This window comes from Chiloscyllium plagiosum, chromosome 9 (assembly GCF_004010195.1).
Source record: "Chiloscyllium plagiosum isolate BGI_BamShark_2017 chromosome 9, ASM401019v2, whole genome shotgun sequence".
Classification (NCBI taxonomy): domain Eukaryota; kingdom Metazoa; phylum Chordata; class Chondrichthyes; order Orectolobiformes; family Hemiscylliidae; genus Chiloscyllium; species Chiloscyllium plagiosum.
Window position 1 is genome coordinate 21,189,253 of NC_057718.1, and position 25,046 is coordinate 21,214,298.

General features: G+C 38.7%; 1 protein-coding gene across 5 annotated transcripts in view; it reads right to left on the reverse strand.

The window, feature by feature from the left end:
- The window catches only part of prkd3 (protein kinase D3), a 423,856-nt gene that overhangs the window by 213,697 nt on the left and 185,113 nt on the right, over positions 1-25,046 (reverse strand). For all 5 annotated transcript variants that reach the window (XM_043695537.1, XM_043695540.1, XM_043695539.1 and 2 more), the window contains one exon: positions 5,337-5,475. In XM_043695537.1, the coding sequence (XP_043551472.1) occupies positions 5,337-5,475 (139 nt within the window). The remainder of the gene's footprint in view (positions 1-5,336; positions 5,476-25,046) is intronic.

Consider the following 25,046-nt stretch of genomic DNA (forward strand, 5'->3'; position numbering starts at 1 on the left):
TGGGAAGGGAAATTGCGGTCTCTAAAGAAGGAGGCCATCTGGTGTGTTCTGTGTGGAACTGGTCCTCCTGGGAGCAGATCCGGCGGAGGCGGAGGAATTGGGAATACGGGATGGCATTTTTGCAAGAGGTAGGGTGGGAAGAGGTGTAATCCAAGTAGCTGTGGGAGTCGGTGGATTTGTAAAAATTGTCAGTGTCAAGTCGGTACTCATTAATGGAAATGGAGAGGTCCAGGAAGGGGAGGGAGGTGTCAGAGATGGTCCAGGTAAATTTAAGGTCAGGGTGGAATGCGTTGGTGAAGTTGATGAATTGCTCAACCTCCTCGCGAGAGCACAAGGTGGCGCCAATGCAGTCATCCATGTAGCGGAGGAAGAGGTGGGGAGTGATGCCAGTGTAATTACGGAAGATCGACTGTTCTACATAGCCAACAAAGAGACGGGCATAGCTGGGGCCAAAATATCTGCACATCATTTGTGGGCGGCACGGTGGCACAGTGGTTAGCACTGCTGCCTCACAGCGCCAGAGACCCGAGTTCAATTCCCGCCTCAGGCGACTGACTGTGTGGAGTTTGCACGTTCTCCCCGTGTCTGCGTGGGTTTCCTCCGGGTGCTCCGGTTTCCTCCCACCATCCAAAGATGTGCAGGGTCAGGTGAATTGGCCATACTAAATTGCCTGTAGTGTTAGGTAAGGGGTAAATGTAGGGGTATGGGTGGGTTTCGCTTCGGCGGGTCGGTGTGGACGTGTTGGGCCGAAGGGCCTGTTTCCACACTGTAATCTAATCTAATCTAATCTAATCTAATCTAATCAACTTCCTCAAAACACAATCTGTTCAAGCCTGTTTCCCCACTCCTCAAAGTTCTCATTCACAACAAGGTCCCTTTCCTTAGTGAAAGCTGAAGCAAAAAACCCATTTAGGGCTTCCCCTAGCTGCTCAGACTCCACACACAAGTTCCCTACATTATCCCTGACCGACCCTACCTTCTCCCTGATCATTCACTTGTTCCTCATGTAAGAGTAAAATGCCTTTGAGTTCTCTCTAATCCTTCCTGGCAAACCTTTTTCCATGTCCCCTCCTGGCTCTCCTCAGTCCATTTTTTGAGTTCCTTCCTAGCAAGCCTGTAATCCTCTAAAGCTATGCTAGACCCTTGTTTCCTCCATCTTACATAAACTGCCTTCTTCCTTTTCACTAGAAGCTCCTCTGTTCTCCTCATCCAAGATTCTTTAATCTTACCCCTTCTTGCCTGTCTCAGAGGAACAAATTTATGAATCACTCGCAACAACTGTTCCTTAACAGTCTCCACATGCCTGTTGTGCCCTTTCTGTGGAACAATTGCTCCCAATCTATACTTCCCAACTCCTGTCTGATATCATAATTTCCTTTTTCCCAATTAAATGTTTTCCCATGGTAACTGCTCCTTCCCCTCTCCATGGCTGTGGTAAATGTGAGGCAGTTGTGGTCACTGTCACCAAAGTGTTCGCCCACTGCAAGATCTGACACCTGTCCTGGTTCATGGCTGAGCACCAAATTCGAAATGGCCTCTCCCCTCGTCGGACTGTCAACATACTGAGTAAGGATACCTTCCTGAACACACCTGACAAAAACTGCTCCATCCAAACCATCTGCAGTAAGAAGGTTCTAATCAATATTAGGAAAGTTGAAGTCACCCATAACAACAACCCTGCTACATCTGCAATTTTCCAAAATCTGCCAGCCTATGAGTTATTTGATCTCCCTACTGCTATTTGGAGGTCTTCTACAGACCCCCTATGAGGTTACTGCTCTCTTGCTGTTCCTAACTTCCACCCATACTGACTCAGTCGACAAACCTTCTACGACAACCTTCATTTCTGTAGCTGTGCTGCACTTTTTGATTAGCAATGCTACACCTCCTCCTCTTTTCCCTCCTTCCTATTCTTTTTTGTTCCAAATTTCAGTAGCTACCATGCATGACTTAATGGCTAGTAAACCTTAGTTAAGTTGGGGTTATCATACTTATGCAGGGAAGATGTAAAATGCCACTGTAGTTAGGTGGGTAATATCACTGTCTTTCTCTTTCATTCTATTATCCTCCACCCCTATCTTAAATGCACTTTTAGTTATATCTGATTATTTAGAACACTGGAAAAACTTAGTGCTTTATGTGTTGCTTTTAGCCCCTTTGTTGATTTCATAGTTCTTCCGGACACCCAGTTAAGCAGCATCAATTTTTCAACTTCAGTCTACGTGACTAGGAGTTGGCTAGACTGCACAGCGAGCTAATTTCAGCAATGAAACTAGTCAAACCAAAAGCAGCATATGCCCCAAATATTCAGTCAGAGAGAGGACAATGTACGCTCACGAACAAATAACTACAATTTTGTTGCGACAACAGGTCAGAATCCCACAGTATTATGGACATTTTTAACTCTTAATTCTGAAATGTGTTTTTTTAAGAGAGGATTGCTGGAGAGGCCATAACTGCAGGTTTCAAAAAATGGGACTGTGTATTGAACTTGGGTTGCAACATTTAAAAGATGTCAAAGAAATTTCAAACAAACTGGACTGTAATCTCCTGTGACTACAGAGATAATGAGGAGCTGACAACATCCTATGCAACAGAAAACTACCTCTTTTGGATTATGTCCCAAACTACAGGCATATTTGTTTTCCCTTTCAAGAATGCACAGGGAAAGAGATTAAAAAGCCAGATATTACACTGGAGTGGATTAGTGGGACTGAATGCCCTTGTATGTACCAGGTTGGGTTTGCATTAGCATGCAGTCATGGTCAAAGAATTTCCCCCTAGTTACCATTGAAGCAAGTGAAGACCCCCCTATAATGCTGCTAAAAAAGTTAAAAAAGAAACTGAACAAAAAGACTCTTTCATCCTGAATGCTGCACCTGACTTCACCTGATAAAGGAGCAGTGCTCTGAAAGCTTGTGATTTTAAATAAAATTCCTGGAAAATAACCTGGTGTTGTGTGATTTCTGACTTTGTCCATCCCAGTTCAACACTGGCACCTCCACATCCTGAAGCTGGAATTCAACAAAGGTGAAAAGCATCAGAATTACAGATATTGCACTATTATCCAAAATGGAGAGTCATGAAGTTGATTGTTCACCTACCAATGTTACCTTCATTGCAGCAGCCACAATGTTCGACAACCCAATCTTCATGATCAATTCAGAGACAGATCAATATATGTGAGCTTTTAAACTTTTATCTTTTGGACTCACCTCTTCTTTCTAGTCAATATGCATGTTATGTTGTGTTATTAACTCTTCTCATATTGAGTATTTAATAAACTCACACTTTGTTAATTCAAGGAAGTCTGGTCACATTGGCTCTTTTTAAAACACAGGGTTATTTGGGTTAGGGAGAAAGGAATATTACTAAATTAACCTTGTTGCAAACAGCTGAGGGTAGGTGATAGCGAGTTTTCACAAAATTTGTAGCTCAGGTTGATGTTCTGGATGTAGATTTGCTTGCGGAGCTGGAAGGTTTGGTTTCAGATGTTTCGTCACTATATTAGGTAACATCATTAGTGAGCTTCCGGATGAAACACTGGTGGTATGGCCCGCTCTTTATTAATGTGTTTAGATTTCCTTGGGATGGCGATGTCATTTCCTGTGGTGATGATCACCACAGGAAATGACATACCAACCCAAGGAAACCTAAACACAAACAAAAAGCTGGCCATACCACCAGTGCTTCATCCAGAGGCTCACTGATGTTACCTAGTATGGTGACAAAATGTCTGAAACCGAACCTTCCAGTTCAGCGAACAAATCTACATCCTGAGGGTAGGTGAATTTAACAAAAACGGAGCTGGTTCATCCCTCATCACCCAGACATCTAACAGGTTGGGATATTCCATCTGGAACAGCAATGCTTTATGGATCCTCACTTTTGGAGTATGCTCATAATAAGTTTGGCAAATTCAGGGATAAAAAGATTAGTTGAAGGAATTCAGGGATAAAAACAAGAATTCAAAATGACAGAGAAGTAAACAAAAGCTTTTACATTTAACTTACTTAAAACAATTTTCAGCAAAACTACAGGTGATTAACATGATTAATAACCATTTGCCCATAGAAAACTTGGATTAAATGCATACAAAATAGATCACTGCAGAGACATACACCATCGAGTTGAATGGGTGATCAGGAAATCTAAAAGTTTCCAAGTTATGCTCACATTTTGGAGAGTTACTGCATTTACCAAGTTGTGTTTGGGCAAATCATTCTCAACAATGACCTTGATTGCTGAAGATTTGTTGAAGGAAATCAGCCACTTGCATTTAATATTGTTACAATGAAAAGACTGTAAAGCTATTTTTTTCTCTCCAATAAAAGAATGGTTTCCCAAACAGTGTTCTGTCAACTCAACCTGACTTCATGGAGTCATACAGCATAGAAGAGGCTATTCAGCCCATCAAATTTTTAATATTCCAATCTCAAATACTGACCACATCAGTGAAGAGCCCATAACAGTGTTTTGCAATTTATTCTGCAGAGGGTCCAAAAACTAATTTATTCTGGAAATTATTTCTTAAATAGCCATTATTGCTAAAATCAGTCAAGTTAAAAGCAATCAAAATCAACCCAATCTAATAAACATTGGGGTTACAATTAAGAAATAAAAACTCTCAATGTGTGTTACGGACGAGACCAAACCCCTCAAAATATATTAGTAAATAGATCAGCTTTCAGCTGTACCAGAGAGAGAAATAAGAACTTCCACATCCAGTTTCAGTACTCCAGCAACTACAGAGAGCTAAATCCAGAAATCCCGGTTCTGGGGGAGTTTAACCTCATCCATTCAGGCTGCTTCTACTTTTAAAAACAACTGAATGCCTTAAAAGCTGTTTACTTTATTGGCTTTGAGCAGGTTGCTCAACACGCCTGTCTCAACCTTGCTCATTAAAAACAAAACAGGACAAAATACACCTCTTAAAACCACAGTATCAGCACACATGACATTAAAAAATAAAATCAATTTAGCTTACTTTATTTAAACTCTAAGCAAACTTGCATATCCTCAATTACTCCCAACATTATTAGATTATGTGTTGCTTATAGAACTAATATCCACTACAAAAAATAACTCTGTTCATTTAACCTGAAAAGGAAAATATAAATAACCGGAAACAATACCATTTAACAACAGGGAAAACATCATAATGTGTCTCCTTACAGTAAAGATTCTTTTAAGATGGAACACTCGTCTGAGCAAAGTAACAAAACACAAGGATAACGTCAAGTCTTGTATAAATCCTATGAGTAATTTAAAAGCAAACGGCAACTTTAAATCCAAAGTTCACCACTGCAGCAAAATAAGTTGGTGAGACTACCTACCAGAAAGAACAACCTCAATCAAGTCCCCTTCATGAATTTCTTCTGCTGATATCAGCCTCTGTAGGATGTTCTCAGAATTGAGGTCATGGCGAAAGAGCAAGATCTTGTCATACATTCCAAAAAAGCCACATTCTGGGAACTAAAATAAAAACAGATTAGATATTTACAGATGCCAAATTCTCCTAATCTGATAATCAATTTATCTTCAGTATGACTCAACAATACAGATTTTCTGCTTAAAAAAAATCGAGATGAAGAATGGCCTTGTTTTTATTGCTGTCACAAAAAACTGTTTCCTTTGAATTAAAAGGTGTACATAACAATACGGTTAGATTTATATGCACATCAAAATATACCTGGAGTACATTGATATGTTAATAAAATCTGAAATTCTAGTATTTTGAGATATACATTGAGATTTTGGACACATTTTGCTGAAATGTTCTGGTTTGCCAAGTGGTGTAAAATTGCAATTGAATTCTTAGTTACCACATGTCAAACCATGCCCATTTTGCACTGACAATCCCAGAGAGGCAGAAGATAATTTTGCAGCAAAAATAATCATACTCGGGTTGACTTATGCCTCAAATCCTCATTTTTTACTACCAGGTAATTTCCTTTCAACTAGAAAAAAAATAACAAATATTTTTTCCTCTAGTTACATACTTCTACCAAGTGAAAAAAAAAATCGTCAAATGGCCTATAGTACAGTTCAAATTTGAGCATCCAGAGGACTGAAAGGGGCCACAAAAATGCACAACTTTGAAATATCTTTTTAGATGTTGAATGTTACATAACATTGCTACAAACAACAAGCATTTGTATAGCACAGTCACAACAGTTAAGTATTTCAACATATCTCAGAGGAGCAACCAACAATAATCAATGTGATAATTAAGAGATGTGACCAAAGTAAAAATTGGTTAGCAAACATCTGAAGTTAGAAAGCTTCAAATTAATTTACAGACAGTGTACTAACACCTGGGCCTGAAGACAGAAAGGGTCTTTCACTAATGTCAAAGTGGAAATATGAACCTGGTTAGAGTTGATGCGAATTTTGAACGAGGATGCATAGTAATAGGAAACAGTCATATGAAATTTAGAAATGAGGGTGAAGATTTCAAATTCACCAACTTGGAGGTAGAATTTTGCGAGAGAAAAAAGATATAGAAGCAGAAGCAAGCAACTTTGCCCAAGTTGGCTGTGTCCTTCAATGAGATCATGGCTGATCAGACAATCCTCAAATCTACTTTTCCCCCTTAATCTTGGTTCCCTTATTGATTAAACATCTATCCATCTCAGCCCTGAAAACAGTTAATATCACAGCCTTGACAGCCACCTGTGGTAAAGTCGTCCATAGATTCACTACCCTCGTAGAATAAAAATCCTCCTCAATTCTGTCTTATTGAGCAATCCTTTACTCAGATCTGGTCCTTGTCTTTCCAATAAGGAGAAACAACCTCTCTCCAGATACACTGTCAAGCCCTCTCAGAGTCTTGTGTGGTTTAATAAGGTCATCTCTCATTCTTCTAAGTTCCAATGAGTACAGGCCTATCCTCGTCAATCTTTCCCCATTAGACAGGTCCTCGATATCCAGACGACAGCCTCACGAACCTTCTCAGGACTGTCTCCAATGTCAGTATATTTTTCCTTAGGCAAAGGGCCTAAAACTATTCACAGTATTCCAGTTTTGGTCTGACAAATGCCTTGTATCATTTTAGCAAAACCTCCGTACATTTACACTCCAACGTTCCAATGCACTTTCCTATCACCCACTGAACTTTACCACTAGCTTTTTGTGATTGATGAATGAGGATTTCCAAACCTTTGTGCTGTAACTTTCTGTAGTCTATTTATTCAGCTCCTCTGTTCTTTCTGTTAAAATACAGAAACACATTTACAATGAGATTCCATTTGCCAAAGTTTTATCCCCTCACTTAAGCTCTCTACATCATTCTGCACTCTCTTTGTGTCATCTTCATCACTTGCCTTCCCACCTAATTTTGTCTTCCGCAAATGCAGCTTCAGTACGTTCACTTCCCTCATCCAAGTCAATAATATATATTGCAAAATTATTGTGGTCCCAACACTGATCCCTGTGGCACGACACTTGTTACAAGTTGACATTCTGAAATGCCCCCAATTCGTTAGTTAGCTAATTTTATATATTACATATTACTTCCCTTAAGACTCTTAACATTTTCCCAATAACAGACATTAAGCTATCTGGCTTGTAGTTATCTATTTTCTTGACTCCTTCCTTTTTTGAGTAAAGGTAAAACAGGGGCAGTTTTCCAATCCTCTGGGACTTTTCCAAAGCCTAAGGATTCTTGGATGTTTACTACCAGGCCCTTCACTATCCCTGTAGTTGCTTCCTTAATATCCTTATATGCATCGCTTCAGGTCCAAGAACTATTCAGTCTTTAACACCATTGGCTTCTCTAACATCTCTTCTCTCATGGTAGTTACTTTATGTATTTATTGAAAGCAAGACTTAGAATATACCATGTCAACAAAAGCTCATATCATTTGAAGTTCAGGTGGCTGGAGGGGGAATGCTGTGTATATAGACCTAGGAAGTGAATTCAACAGAATTAGGGAGTTCAATAAAGAAAGCAAGGCAGAGAGTGACACTGAGAGAGGTGACAATAGCAAGTCTCAGTGTTATATAGAACAGTGGGCCTGAGGTAATGGTTCTCACTTCTCACTGGGCTTGCTGGCATATACATACATCAAGCTCAATATTGTCAGACATCATGCGTGAGTAAAAAACCCAAATAACACTGTTTTCTAATGTATTAGCTTAGATTGCTGTCTCTCTTGCACTTCAAATTTCAATAAAATTTCAACAAATAGCTGATTCGATATTGTCATAGTCTACCATCAACAAAATCAATAAATTACATTTATTTCATACGTAATTTTACTGAAGTGCCATATTTATTCAATATGTGTCAAACTATTGGAACAGATTAAAACCTGTGGATGCATTAAATTTGGCAACAAAACAGGAGGCTTCATTCTAGCACTGACAAGATACTATACGTGGCACAGTACAGAGTTGCTACTTCTTTAGTGCTAATATTTAAATTGTGTGTGGAATAAATTATAAAACCTTAACCTTTCGGGAATTGCTGAATCATATGCAAAAACACAAGCTCTAAAATGATTGCTTTCATTGAATCACAGAATCCGTACAGTGCAGATAGAAGCCATTCAGTCCATCGAGGCTGCACTGACCTTCAAAAAAGCATCTCACCGAGACACTCACTCACCTCCATTCTATTCCCATAACCTGGCATTTACCTTACCTAACCCACCTAGCCTGCACATCAATGGACAATACAGGACAACTTAGCATCACCAATTCACCTATGCTGTACATCTTTGGACGAAGGGAAGAAACTAGAGAACTCAGCAGAAATCCACGCAAATACAAGGAAATTGTGTAAATTCCACACGGTTACCAAAGGCTGGAATCCCTGTACTGTGAAACAGCAGTGATAACCACTGTGCCGAATCTAGAACATATTATAAATCAAGAACTTTTCAATGTACTCTAAGTTCATTCTCTCGTGATTTTTTTTGAGAGATATATAATTTGAATTGATTAAGCAGCCAGTTTTGAGAAGATTTGTAGATCAGGTTGAGGCTCTGGAGGTGGGTTTGCTTGCTGAGCTGGAAGGTTAGTTTTCAGACGTTTCTGCCATGGTGACATCATTTCCTATTCTCTTTCTCAGGGGGTGGTAAATGGGATCCAAGTCAATGTGTTTTGTGTCCAACTGGAACTCTATCAACAAACACATTCACTTGGATCCCTTTTACCAAACCCTGAGAAGGACGACAGGAAATGACATCACCATAGGAGATGATGCCACTGCAGGAAATTACATGACCAATCCAAGGAAACTCAAACATATGAATAGAAAGCGGGCTACATCACCAGTGCTTCATTCAGAGGCTTACTGAACATGTTACCTAATATGGTGACGAAACATCTGAAAACAAACCTTCCAGCTCAGCAAGCAAACCCACATCCTGATTAAGAAGCATTTGAAACATTTTTAATTTCAGAGGTTGCACTACACCATCTACCAAGTCCAAATGAAACCCAAATGCCATGTTAATGATGCATGCAAACTTACAAGCAAACCTTGTTGCAAGATTATAACACAAAGTAAAGCAGTGTTATTTGTTGGTTGGATAACCCATTATTATATACAAAAAAAAGGAGCCTTATTATAAATAACCGTTCATTTGATTTAATGCAAATCAAAGAGTTGAAGATTGTTACTACATTTTATTCAGAAAGGAGTGTAATACAAAATCAAAATTTTACAAAAATTCAGCCACAGGGTGCGAGCTTCATCTGCTGAGCCAACCTTTACTTTCCATCTGTAGCTGCCCTTGAGGTGGTGGTGGTGGTGGTGAGCTGTCTTCTTGAATCATCGCAGTGCATTCAGTGTTGGGTACATTCACAATGCTGTTAAGAGAAGGAATTCCAGGATTTTGACCCAGTGACATTAAGGGAATGATGATGTATTTTCTAGTTTGGATGGTGAGTGTTTGGAGGGGAACTTGTAAATGGTGGTGTTCCCACATATCTGCTGTCTGTGATCCTCTAGATGATGTGTGTTTAGAAAGTGTTGTCTAATAAACCTTGGCAAATTTCTGTAGTGTATCTTGGTAAATGGCATACACTGGTGGGGGAGAAGGGAATGAATGCTTCTGGATGTGCTGCCAATCAAGCAGGCAGCTTTCATCTGGATGGCATCAAGCTTCTACAGCTTCACTCATGCACACAAGCACTGGATTATTCCATCACACCACTGACCTGTACCTTGAAGATGGTAGACAAGCACACAGAGGGGTCAGGAAGTGAGTTACTTCTCCTACCCCCCTGCTCTACTCACCACAGCATTTATAAGGTTAATCCAGTTCAGTTTCTTGTGAATGTTAACCCTCAAGTTGTTGACTGTGGGTGGATTCAATGATGGTAAGGCTATTGAATGACTGAGAGTCATAGAGATGTACAGCCTGGAAAGAGACCTTTTGGTTCAACACGAGCATGCCAATCAAATATCCTAAATTAATCTAGTCCCCATTTGCCAGCACTTGGCCCATATCCCTCGAAACTCTTCCTATTCATATACCTAATCCAGATGCCTTTTAAATGTTGTAATTGTACTAGCATCCACCATTTCCTCTGGCCACTCATTCTGTGCACGCACCACCCTCTGCATGAAAAAGTTACCACTGAGATCCCTTTCAAATCTTTCCCCTCTCACCCTAAATCTATATCCTCTAATTCTGGACTCCCCCACACTAGGGAAAAGACCTTGGCTATTTAGCTCACCTGCGCCCCTCATGATTTTATAAACTTCTATTCACTGAAGAAATAATAAACTTTTCCTTGGATTACAACAGTTGAAGAGTGCCTCAGCACAATGACCGATTCCTATCCAACACCAGCAATGTCAAGGTCATCCTCTCATTTCAAAATCATAAAGTGAAACATGAACTCCATCTATTAAATTATATTGGCACTGACTCCCACTCACCTCTCAAAACCAAAGCTCTAGTTTCTATGTGTTCAATCCCCAAGGTCAATCTTCATTGATTTCCTAAAGTAAAGTCTTGATTCACACTGACCTAACCCCCTTAAAAATTACTACAGTTTAGTGTCTTTCTGGTAACTCCTGATTCCACGTCCCAGATCTGCATACTTTATGCTTTTGTAATTTCCCTGGAAAATTTTGAGGATGAATGACAATGTGTAAAATGACAGCATGGATCATCTAAGGATGAAATTCACACAATAACTGGTCCAATTATTATACAACTAAATTTCAAATTTGACCAAAAGAAAACAAACATCCACTAGTTAAGAAATTGCAAAACATACAAAGCAGTCCAGTTTTTCCAGGATATGACCAGCATAAATACAAAGTCACTTCCTATTCTGCAGGAGTACTAGGACTTCCCTGCTTATCACTGCAAAATAGGATTAGACAAACAATTCTGACCTTGAGGGTCAAATGATCTGCAGTCGTTGCCATAGCAGTTTTCCAAACATTATCCTTTTTAAAAACAATTGATTATTTGCAATACAGTCTGCTACAGGAAGAGCACATCATACATCCCGACATATCAAAACAAAAGTGCTGTGTACATGGGACGTAACTACATACCTGCAAAACTGTTTGAGATTTCTTTAAAAAGTGACAGACTAGAAAGCATTTTTTTTTTGCGAAATGGGTGTGGTGGTTATCCGAGCTCACAAAGCAATCAAAACTGCAGATTGATGTACATTCTTACTTTAGAGAGGACATAAGTAGTTCAGAGAAGGTTCACTTGACTCATGCCTGGATAAGGGGCATATCGTACGAAGAATGATCAAATAACAGGTTACACCCATTAGGGTTTAGAGGAATGAAAGTCAATCTTACAAAAACATGTCATATTCGAAGAGAACTTCATAGGGTGGATTATAAAAGGATATTTTCCCTTGTTATGCAGCCTAAAACTAGGGTACACGTTTTAAAAATTGGGTTTCCATTTAAGACTGAAAATGTGTTGCTGGAAAAGTGCAGCAGGTCAGGCAGCATCCAAGGAACAGGAGAATCGACGTTTCGGGCACAAGCCCTTCTTTTAATGTTTGTTTAGTGTATGGATTCTTCTGTGGATGAAGAACAGTAGAGGTCCTTTGTCTACTGTTCTTCATCCACAGAAGAATCCACACACTAAACAAACATTAAAATCTACTGTTCTTCATCCACAGAAGAATCCATACACTAAACAAACATATGCCCGAAACGTCGATTCTCCTGTTCCTTGGATGCTGCCTGACCTGCTGCGCTTTTCCAGCAACACATTTTCAGCTCTGATCTCCAGCATCTGCAGTCCTCACTTTCTCCTTTCCATTTAAGACCACAGGGAAGAGTTTTTTTTTCCTCTAGAGTCATTAGCGTTTGAAATACTCTTCAATGGAGAGCCATGGAGACTGGGTTACTGAATATATTTAAGTTTTTTTATTATTCAACCTTTTTTTTCCCCTCATCAACCTGCTGAAATATTATTACACCCCTCTGGAGTAGGTGGTACTTGAACTTGAATCTCCTAGTCCTGGGGTAGGGACACTACTATTGTGCCACAAGAGGGCTGTTAGTTTTTCATCAACAAGGGAGTTGAGGGATATGGCGGGAGCAGGAATGTGGATTCGCGGTCAGCTATGAAATTATCAAATGGTAGAGCAGGACCTGGGAGCCAAATACCTTGGTCCTGGTCTTAAATTTTCTTGTGCTCACGTTACATTTTGTTACATTTTAAATGTGCAATAAGGTTACGACAATCAGAATTAGTTGCACAGCAGGAAACTGTAACCTATCACTCATGTATAAAATGAATGAACGTTTGAAGTGTTAGCAAATCTAAGGGATTAGGTATTTGGGAAAAGGCAGATCATGTCTAACTAATCCAATTAAATATTTGAGAAGATCACAACAAAAACCTGAATTTTTACGCAATAACTTTAACATAGTAAAATATCCAAGGTGCTTCACAAGAGTATAATCAAACAAAAATAGATCTAAAGACTGAGCTAAGGAAGGATGGGTGATTAATAGTGTGGTCAAAGTGGTTCGCTTTAATGAGTAATTTAAAGGACATTTAGGAACAGAATTCCGAAATGACTTAAGGCATCAACGTTAATGATGAGGAGAAGGAATTGAGAGTGTCTGAAAGGGTAGAGTCAGTGATATGTCATGTCCTTGGAAGACTGTAGACTGTAGACATGGAGGAGATTATACTTGAGCAGGTAGATAGATCAGTCATGGGTGGTGGAACAAGCTAAAGTGACTGAACTACCTAATCAAGTTCCTCCTGTTTGCTTAAGCTGAATAGATACAGTTTAAAAACATACTTGCTCAACTTTAATCGTGCTTCATGCCAAAAGACTCATCAATAAATTGCATTGGGCTCAGACATAATGGGTTGTCTTATGGGGAAAGGTTGGATATTTTCGCATTGCATCCACTTGAGTTTAGAAGAGTAGGTGGTGACTGGTCAAAACATACAAGATCCTAATAGATCTGGAATGGATGTGGAAAGGAGGTTTCCTTTTAAGGCAGAATCTACAACTGGGAATCACTGTTTAAGAATAAAGGGTAGTCCATTTAACAAAAAATTAGGTGATTTTTCTCCTCACTCAGTAGGTTGAGAATCTTTGGAAGCACCTATTGAACAGGTTTCAAGTAGACATGGATAAAATCTGGATAAGGAAGTGAAAGGTTATCGAGGTAGATGGGAATGTGGATTTGAGGTTACAATCAGATCAGCCATGATCATCTTAAAAGGCAGAGCAGACTGAAGAGATAAAAATGTCCTACTCCTGATCCTTACAGTCTATTCTGATATAGCATATGATAGTTCCGTTCCCATGCGATCCCACATTATAAAAAAATCGCATAATAGCAGCATCATTTAAACCAATGGGACAGGAATCATGCCAATACAGATAAGAAAAGTTTGCATTCTATAAATAATGCTCTAAAATCTTCAATCATGTTATAGCCAATTAGCGTTGAAGAAATGCTCATTGTAGCAGAAGCAACTATGTTTGTGAAACCAACATTTTAATACACTATGGTACAACATACTGGAAATCCAACATATTCCATTACCATCTCATGTCAATTAGAAATTCAGTTCAGTTAGGCACAAAACTCTTACTTTTTATGGTATACATCTGTTTTTAAAATCTATTATTTAGGCCCTTACTTTGTAGGACTGTCACTAATATACTCAAGTAATTTGAATCCAAAACAGGTTCCATCTTAATCATTAATATAAAGAATCTACAATTCAGGAACAAATAAAAGTCCAAACAAACAAATTAGCCATCAATGGAGTCAGAAATGCTTCCAATGTATTTTTTGGTAAGGTCTTCTTTAGGGACCCAAGAAAACAACTTTCTATCCATTTGGGCAATCTTTTCTAAAGGAGGAGGAGTTTCGTGATCTAAAGGATTCAGTTTTTTTTTTCGATTCCTCATTTGTTTCCTTCAGCTCGACTCAACTCTGTATTGTGTGGACAAGCAAAAAAAAAATCCTTTGGGCATCATTCAATATAGTTCTAAAACTGGACTCGAGGAGGTGTATAATCTATCTCCAATATTTATTTCCCTTTGGAGTAAAACATCTGGGACTCTGCCCTGCATATTATCAGGATAACACAAGATTATATAGATATGAGGTTAAGAGCTTGAAATACAAATCCTACTTCTCACTAGACAGCATAGTGCTTCCAGTAGCACCCTGTAGAAACATCAGGGAAGAATAAAACGCATGGCTTTAGCTTATAAGGTCCTGAAAGTACAATTTTCCGACTGCATATTTAATCAGATTATATTGTTTCATAAGTCCTTAAAATTATATAATCCATGCGCACTTTCAAAACTGTTTTGACGCAGAATTACACAGTTACTCAATGCCTCTCAATCATCATCCATTAGAGCCCCACTTTACATAGGTTAACACAGTGACTCAGCAAATACCTATTTTAGAAAAATTCAAAACCGCATCCAGTTCTGCAGCATATACCAGGTTTTACTGCTTTACTGGGGTGTCTTATGAAGTCTTTATCACAAGAAGCAAATGAACAGTATCCCATCAATAAAAGCAAAATACTGCAGATGCTATACATCTGAAACAGAAACAGAAAGTAACTCAGGAGGTCTGAAAGCAACTGAGGAGAAAGAAACAGAGTTAAAGCATCAAGTCCAATATGTCTCTTCTTTAGAACAGAAATTTTACTCCAACAGTGTCTGTCTTGAACTACCAACAATATTAAACAAAATTAAAAACCTCAGGTCCTGCTCTGAAATTAGTAGTGTACAAGAAACATAAAATGAACCATTCGCAATCACCAACCCAGCGACTTGTAACACAGCAAGTCCTCACTTTACATCGTCCTGTACAACTTAATCTGGGTCTAAATCATTTCTTTCTTAGGGTCTGTTTTTCCAATTTACGTTGCGATTTATGTTTTTACATCATCACTGCTCATTTCCATCGGCAAAGCAGCAGAACAATGCTGATATGAAGGAGTTGCCTGGGGACTCTTGCCCTGCTTGAGGCCTCATTCCATAGGCTAGAAGTATTCATGATTACTTTTTTGTACATTCAGGTAATAGAGATTGAGGAGTGGCTCCCTGGGAAGCAAGGGAGAAATATGTTTGGATCCCAACTTCAATTTATAAATCAATCCTTACGAAGAAGAATGATTTGCTAAATTTTGTTTCACTTAATGACCCTTTTAAAGAACACAATTGGGGCCTTAAGTTGGGAACTACTATAATGGAGAACACTGCACATCAAGAAATGAACTCTTAGAATGTGACTACGTTTGTTTAACAGATATTTCAAAATTTCCATTTTAAAAGCCTCAAGTGTTTGGAGAATGGAGAACTCTTGAAGTATGAACACAAGCTCTCAAAGTTCAATTTGTGCCAAAACTGTTTTATGAGAAACTTCAATACGAGGACAGATTGAAGAAGTTGAGAGTGTTCTCCTGAGACAAGAGAAGATTGTCAGAGGATTTACAAAATCATGAGCAGGCTGTTCAGAATAGAGAGAAAGAAGTTGGTCTCCTCGTAAAGAACAAGAACAAAAGAGCATATATTTAAAGTGATGTGCAAAAGAAGCAAAGATGATGCAAGTAATTAGAGTATGGAATAGTCTTGAAGTACTACATACTATTATAATGTATAAGATGAGGCAGCTAATATATGCATAACAAAATAGAACCACAGAAATGATACAGCACAGAACAGGGCCTTTTGGCCCATCTTGTCCATGCCAATCCAAAGATATCCAGATGCAGTTTCTAATTCTATCTTACTGTACACAGTCCATAGCCCTACAGTTTACAGCACTTGTACAGATTTAGGTACTTTTAAAAGAGATTAGGATCTCTGCCTTCACCACCAACTTAGGCAATGAATTCCAATCACCCACCACACTCTGCTTAAAAAACATTTTCCTCGCATCCAATCTAATCCTTCTGCCACTTAGCTTGATTTTTGATCCCTGGCTTTTGAACTTCCTGCTAAGGGAAACAGGTTCCTCCTGCCTACTCTATTTCTACCCTTCACAATTTTGTTTTCCTCAATCATGCTGCCCCACATCCTTCACTGTTCCAAAGAAAACAGCCCCAACTTCTCAAATCTCTCTTCATGGCTACAATTCTCCAACCCTATCAAACATTCTAGTAAATTTCCTCTGCACTTTCTCCAGAGCAATTACGGCCTTCCTGTAATGTGGTGATCTTATACAGTTTTATCCTTATGTCTCTACTTTTGTATTCTATACCTCTGCCAATAAAGGAGAGCATTCCACATCTTCTTCCCAAGCTTAACTAATTGTATTGCTACTGAGATCCAACAAATAACAATGTAATCATGACCAGATAATTTCTTTTCATGACATTGAAGGAAGGATAACTACTGGTTGTTACCAGGGATTAATCTTCTGATCTTTCTCTAGGTATGTCAGGAATAAAAGAATGACTAGGGTAGGAATAGGTCCAGTCAAGGATAGTAGTGGGAAGTTGCGTGTGGAGGCTGAAAAGATTGGGGAGACACTGAATGAATACATTTCGTCAGTATTCTCAGGAGCAGGACATTGTTGTTGATATGAATACTGAGTCACAATTAATTAGAATGGACGGTTTTGAGGTATGTAGGGAAGAGGTGTTGGAAATTCTGGAAAGGGTGAAAATAGATAAGTCCCCTGGGCCTGATGGCATTTATCCTAGGATTCTCTGGGAAGCAAGGGAGGAAATTGCAAAGCCATTGGCCTTGATTTTTATGTCCTCATTGTCTATAGGAATACTGCCAGAAGACTGGAGGATAGCAAATGTGGTTCCTTTGTTCAAGAAAGGGAGTAGGGATAACCTTAGTAACTATAGGCCAGTGAGTCTCACTTCTGTTGTGGGCAAAGTCTTAGAGACAATTGTAAGGGATAGGATTTATGAACATCTGGATAGGAATAATGTGATCAAGGATAGTCAGCATGGTTTTGTGAAGGGCAGGTCGTGCCTCACAAACCTTATTGAATTCTTTGAGAAGGTGACTAAGGAGGTGGACGAGGGTAAAGCGGTATATATGGATTTTAGTAAGGCATTTGATAAGGTTCCCCATTGTAGGCTACTGCAAAAAATACGGAGGTATGGCATTGAGGGCAAGTTGGAGGTTTGGATTAGGAATTGGCTGACTGGAAGAAGACAGAGGGTAGTAGCTGATGACAAAGGTTCATCTTGGAGTGCCGTCACTAGCGGTGTTCTGCAAGGATCTGTTTTGGGACCATTGCTGTTTGTCATTTTTATAAATGACCTGGAGGAGGGGCTAGAAGGTTGGGTGAGCAAGTTTGCGGATGATTGAGCAGAGGGTTCTTGGTGTCCATGTACACAGATCTTTGAAAGTTGCCACCCAGGTAAATAGTGCGGTGAAGAAGGCATATGGCGTACTGGCTTTTATTGGTAGAGGAATTGAGTTCCGGAGCCCTGAGGTCATGTTGCAGTTGTATAAGACTCTGGTGCGGCTGCATCTGGAGTATTGTGTGCAGTTTTGGTCGCCATACTATAGGAAGGATGTGGAGGCACTGGAACGGGTGCAGAGGTTTACTAGGATGTTGCCTGGTATGGTAGGAAGATCGTATGAGGAAAGGCTGAGACACTTGGGGCTGTTTTCATTGGAGAAAAGAAGGTTTAGGGGTGACTTGATAGAGGTGTACAAGATGATTACAGGTTTAGATAGGGTTGACCATGAGAACCTTTTTCCACGTATGGAGTCAGCTATTACGAAGTGGCATAGCTTTAAATTAAGGGGTGGTAGGTATAGAACAGATGTTAGGGGTAGATTCTTTACTCAGCGAGTCGCGAGTTCATGGAATGCCATGCCAGTAGCAGTGGTGGACTCTCCCTCTTTATGGGCATTTAAACGGGCATTGGATAGGCATATGGAGGATAGTGGGCTAGTGTAGGTTAGGTGGGCTTGGATCGGCGCAACATTGAGGGCCAAAGGGCCTGTACTGCATGTATTTTTCTATGTTCTATCCAAAGAATGCCATAGGATCTTTTGCATTTATGTGAAAGGAAGATAGGGTCTTAGTTTAACATCTCACCAAAAAGACATCAACCTCCTTCAACAGTGCCAGACCAGACTCCTGTGTCCAAGTCCTGACTTGGACTCAAACCCACAACAGCCTGACTCATTGGCAAGAGTGCTGTCAAATGAGTCAGAGCTGAAGCCTACTGAAGAGAAATACAATCTATCCTTTGAAAACGCAGATAGCATATAATGTGTTATCAATGAAGTTCCTGATTGCATAATTTAAGTTTCACGTGAACAATTTAAGATTAAAATAATTCAGCAAATGCTCAGAAACACACAGGTCTCGGATTCTCATTAACGTGCACTGGTTAGGTGCAACTCATCGATGAGTGAGTTGAACTGCTGAAGAAAAGCTGATGGCTCAGGGAGTAAATCCTGACAAAAAAAAACTGAGACTAAATATACTTTAAGCTGTATTATTCAAACTGCACTAAAGTACCACTTTTAAATATATCGAGGAAGGTTTTTAACAATTTTTGCAAAAATTATTACATTCCATTACACTACCTGGTTTCTTTGGTTCAGGGCAAATTTTGCATTTGTTAATGAACAAAGTTAATTTGAAGAAGAATTGGAGGAAGACGTTTCTCAAAACAAATGAAGATTCTGGGGTGCATCTTGAATGACTTTCATGCCTGGTTTTGGTTGCATGAACACAAATCTCACTATTTTCCATTTTAATCAATCTTTCAATAATCCAACTCCTGGTAGCATAATGATCAGAAAGAATGATATTAATGTGTTGATGAGTAAATTGATTGAAGAAATAAACAATGATAATCATAACAGTGCAATATAATCCGTGATTTATTTAGCTCCACCATTGAATGTGGGGAGAGTAATGTCTGTTAAGATTGTTTACAAATAAACAGACTTACTCAAAAATTAATGGATGGATTTCAATGAAACCTGATACACAGTTGGGCCAGAAGAACTAATTAGTTGTTGGCAAAGAATGTGGATCCAGATCCCAGAATGTTTTGCAAAGGATTCATTAACATTAGGAGTTTCAGCAATCAACTTTGTTTTGGAGTGGTTTGCATTTTCTCAGCTGCAAGTTGCCATAACTGTCAAAACATGAGCACAATTTGCACAGCAAGTAATTTGATATGAATTGATTTGAAAAGAAGCGGGAGCTTTTAATAAAGATTTACTTTTTTTCAGCTTAGTAATTACAGAGCATCAACCAGGTAAAAAGCCTCAAAGGGAGAACTGCACAATATTGAGGTAACACAGCATGGCAGAGGTTTTTCATTTTTCACTATTCTGACATGGGACGCTGTCATCATTGGCAAAATCAGCATTCAGCACCTATTCCTCATTGCTCTTGAGCTGTTTAGCTTGCTAAGCCATTTCAGAGGACTTAAGAGTCAACATTACTGTACATCTGGAGTCACATGTACACCAGATTATTTCAGAAATCAGCATCTGACCATGATTTCAATTAATCGCAATTCCATCGTTAATATTTACTAATTTTTCCACGTAAAACAAGTCACAAGCAATACTTTTTAAAATATCTGCAGTCATGGCTCAGACAAGCTTGTTTAGATTCCCTACAGTGTGGAAACAGGCCCTTTGGCTCAACAAGTCCACACCGACCCTCTGAAGAGTAACCCACGCAAACCCATTCCCCTCCATTTACCCCTGATTAATGCACCTAACACTATGGACAATTTAGCATGGCCAATTCACCCAACCTGCACATTTTTGGATTGTGGGAGGAAACCAGAGCACCTAGAGGAAACCCACGCAGACATAGGGAGAATGGGCAAACTCCACACAGTCGACCGAGGAAGGAATCAAACCTGGGACCCTGGTGTTGAGAGATAGCAGTGCTAACCACTGAGCCACTGTGCCGCCCCGGTTTAATTCCACCTCTCAACTCCCCACATGTGAAGTAGGAAGAGTTGCAATAAATGCTTGAAAAAGTTCAGCTGATTTAGTACACAGGAGCTCATAAACTTATAACCAGGATAGGAAATAGGCCACAAATACTGGAAATAAAAATACTGCACTGGTGTCTAATCTGACAGCCAACTGTTTGAGGGAAAGTAGCAAATTTCTGTTGTAAACATTACCCATTTCCCACAGATATTTCATTCTTTAGTCTTTGTATTCCTGATTATGTGAATAAAGGTTTTAGCCTTTTTTTTTGCAAGTCACTCATCATCAAAATGAATGATTGGAAACCAGGAGAAGGAACAAATTAAGAATTAAAACTGTTAACTTTGAAAAAGACATGAATAAAATAAAATACATGAACCAAGTAGATAGGAAGTCAATGAGAGCACGAGAGTTTAAAGAAAAGATGCTCTTAAAATAAATAGGACAGGATTGAAACACCAGTAAAATTTTTCCTGACAGGACTTACTGGGGGTAATTCAGGAGGCATAGCAGAAATCTCTCTCAAGCAAGAAGAGCATATTAAGGGAAGGATGACAGCCAGTGACCTGTGAAGTTCCACAAAGAATCAATGTTGACACTATTTATGTAGTACATTCATGATCTAGACAAAGGGATTGACAGCACAGACTAGGACAGTGGGTAAAGAAATGGCTGATGGAATATCTTATGGGAAAGTATGATGTTAGGCACTTTGATAGGAAGAACAGAGGTTTAGACTATTTTGTTAATGAGAAAAGATTTCAGAAATCTGAAACACGAAGATTCTTGAGAATCCTAGGTCATTATTTTCTTCAGGTTAACGTACAGGCTCATTTGGCAGTTAGGAAGATAAATGTAATGTTAGCATTCATTTTATGAAGGCGAGAATACTGGAGCAGAGATGTACTGCTGAGGCTGCATAAGGTCTGACAGCATTTGTAATATTGTCAGCAGGTTTTGGCCCTGTATCTAAAGATGGATGTGTGGGCATTGGAGGAGTGCGTAAGAGGTTCACAAGAAGCGGTTGAGGATCCTGGGTTTATATTCAATGAAGCTTAGAAGGGGAATCTCATTGAAACTTACAAAATACAAAGGCGCCTGTATACAGTGGACATGGAGAAGATGTTTTCACTAGTAGGAGAAACTAGGACCAAAGACAGACTTAGAATGAAGACACCACACTCTGGAACTGAAATGAGTAGGAATTTCTTTAGCCAGAGGTGGTGAATCTGTGGAACTCATTGCCAAATACTGCTGTGCAGTCCAAGTCACTAAGTATTGTTAAGAGATACACTAGTTCTTAATTAGTAAGGGGACCAAGGGCTATGGGGAGAATGGGAAGAGAATGGGATTGAGAAACTGATCAGCCATGGCTGAATGGCAGAGCAGACTTGATGTGCTAATTCTGCTCCGACGTCTTATGGTCTTATGGACATTTCAGGATAGCTTTAGTTCAGGGACAATAGTGATTAATGTAATTGGAATATTCTTAGATCAGTCTATAAGTTAGTTCATTGAGCTTGAAGGTTTGTTTTCAGACGTTTCGTCACCATACTAGGTAACATCATCAGTAAATGCCTCCGGTGAAGCACAGGTGTTAATGTCCCACCTCTCTATTGAGCGGTTTTGGTTTCTTAAGGTCGGTGATGTCATTTCCGGTTCTTTTTTTACTTTTTCAAGGGAAGGTAGATAGGATCTAAATCTATGTATTTATGGATGGAGTTCTGGTTAGAATGTCATGCCTCTAGGAATTTCTCATGCATGTCTTTGTTTCACCTGTCCTAGGATGTTTGTGTTGTCAATAACTACATTGATTTAGATCCTATCTAAATAGAGAGGTGCAACATACCACCAGCGCTTCACCAGAGACTCTCACTGATGATGTTACGGAGTATGGTGGTGAAACATCAGAAAATAAACCTTTAAGCTCAATGAGCTAACTTACATACTTATCATCAACCTGAGCTACAAATCTTCTCAAAAATTGCTAATTCTTAGACTGACTACTTCGCCAATGATTTTAAATTTGTTTCTCAAAGTATCCTTCATCTTGAATTCAACAAAAGCAAGCATTGATCATCTAACTTAAAAAGAATTCCCTTTAATATTTATTTGCAAACAATTAACCTTGATTTTACAAGCAAAAAATGTTATTCCCCATCCCAAATTTTGCCATTTACCTGTGTTTCAACAATTCGACACAGACAAGGAGACTTAGTGCTTTTATTTTAGTATTTAAAGCCAATGGACAGCACCAGTAGAATAAATACAATACTATAAACATTGTCACCTATTAAATGTGTGTCAGCAATCTGTTTCTGACAGATCCCTGCATGTATCACAGAGGTCAGAGTGTAATTGAACACTTTGTCTTCCTAGGACACTGGACTGTTGATTGTATTCTCAGTAATCATGACTTATTGACCATTTGTGCTACAAATGTCACGTTCCATTCTAAAATATCAACTGAAGAGTTTATCATGAATTGTTGATGAGAAAACTGCTTCAAAATTAACAGGCTGTTAACAAAAAGTATAAAATCCATAAAATCTGTTTATATGTTTTACGTAGTCTCCTTTTGTATCACATGATTGAAATATGAAACTCTGGGCTGGATTTTGAAAAGAGGATTTTGCAAATAACTCAGGTTTAAGTAATCAATGGCATGCCATATACATGTAAAACCTTCAACCAAAATAAAACTCTTCATATTAGTACACTAATAAGTGAAAACTAAACAATTCTGGCACTCCACTAATTAAATAGCATCCACGGTCTGGATAAATTAAAATATGTCATTGTGTTACATTTTGCGAAATTTATTTTGTGCATTTTATTTTAGAATCTGTTACTTCAATGTAGCGACTCTTAAGGATTAGTCATGACTTTTCTTTCAAATTTACTGAAACATCACATCAACCCAGGGGTGCAATGCTCCTCGGAATACACATTCTAATATTATTCTAAACAATTATACTGAAATTTGACACTTTCCTTAATTTGTTTAAAAATAACTTGGCAAGTGTGCAATATCAATGAACATACATCTGATTTTACTCTATTGGAGCACATTACCACAGATGCTGGAATCTGTACTGAACACAACAAATGCTGGAGATCACAGCAGGTCAGGCAGCATCCAAGGAGAGACAGCAAGTTAATGTTGGTCCAAGATGACTCTTTATCACAGCATCATCCGATTTTACTCTACCTCATTTGACCAGACAATAACCAGAGGGCACAGACTTCAAGATTGGCAAAAAAAGCCAGGGAGAACATGATGTAAAACACCTTCTATTACACAAATATTTAGTAATTGGAATTTATGGCTTTGTGGTGGGGATGAGTACAGGTTCAATGGCAGCCTTCAAGAATGAATGGAATAAAAACTTGCATGGCAAATATAGGCAATAAACAAGGAATTATCTGGATCTCCAGAAGTTGGCACAGATCTGATTGACTGAATGGTCAACTTCAATAGACACTATTCTGCATGCACAATACAATGAAACAAATGCAGAGTTATACTCCAATAATCTATTGCATTTATAATTGAAACTTACATTCTCTTACAAATGATGCTACTGGTTGGGAAGGTCTTACAGTTGGTTCTACCATAACGCATGATTCTCCAACACGAATTGGCTAAAACTCGATTGAAGAATTTACACCATTATTTGCAAAATGTGAACGCAATCCCAGTCCCATTAGTTTAAATGGTGCTGCTTTACACAATTTTCTTATAACATGGAATCATACAGCAACAGAGCGATTGTGTTCTATCAGAACCAACTACATTGTGGTATGACATTATAAATGCCAACACAAATTTAGAACGATTAACATTAAAAATGTGCACTGATGAAATATATTAATAGCCAACAGTCACTTTACACCATTTATAGAAGTTGGACAACACAAGATATCTCCTATTTATCTCAACTGTTCCTGAAGTTTCTCTCCCTCCAGTCTTTGCTATGCATTCTCTCTCTCTCTCTCTTTCTCTTTCACTATTCTTACCCGATTCCTTGTATGGCCTCCACTGTTTACTTCTCTTCTAGGTGTTTTTTTTTCCATTCAGGTGAGGGATGGTACATAATTTAAAGCAAGGGAGCTAATAAAAGGCAGTTGGTGGACCTAGTCTCGCATTTTCTCATTGCTCTCATGCTAGATTTTCTTCTGAAGGCTTCAAGTATATAATTAGCTCATATTTTTCCTTTCACACATTCATATGAACAAACACAAAAGCCTGTTTTAAACAAGATGTACATAAAATCTGTTGGTTAAGCTTTCAACATTTTATAAAGGCTTTAACAGATAACAGATGGACAGATGGGAGCAAAACTGCATAAAGATCAAAAGAAAAAATTCTTAAGATAACAGACTGCAAGATACTGATGCATTCACTGAATTAGATGCACTGCATATGCTCATACTGTATATGCTAAACTCATCATTGTCAGAGACAAAAAGGTATTTAGGAAAAGACAAAGACTTCTTGGAAAATCTGTAATAAAGACTTTTATTTATTCATGGCAAGTCTGTAATAAAGATTTTTATTTATTCATGGCATGTGGGTATCATGAGCTACATCAGCATTTATTGCCCTGGAGAAGGTGGTGATAAGCTGCCTTCTTTTACCATTGCAGTTT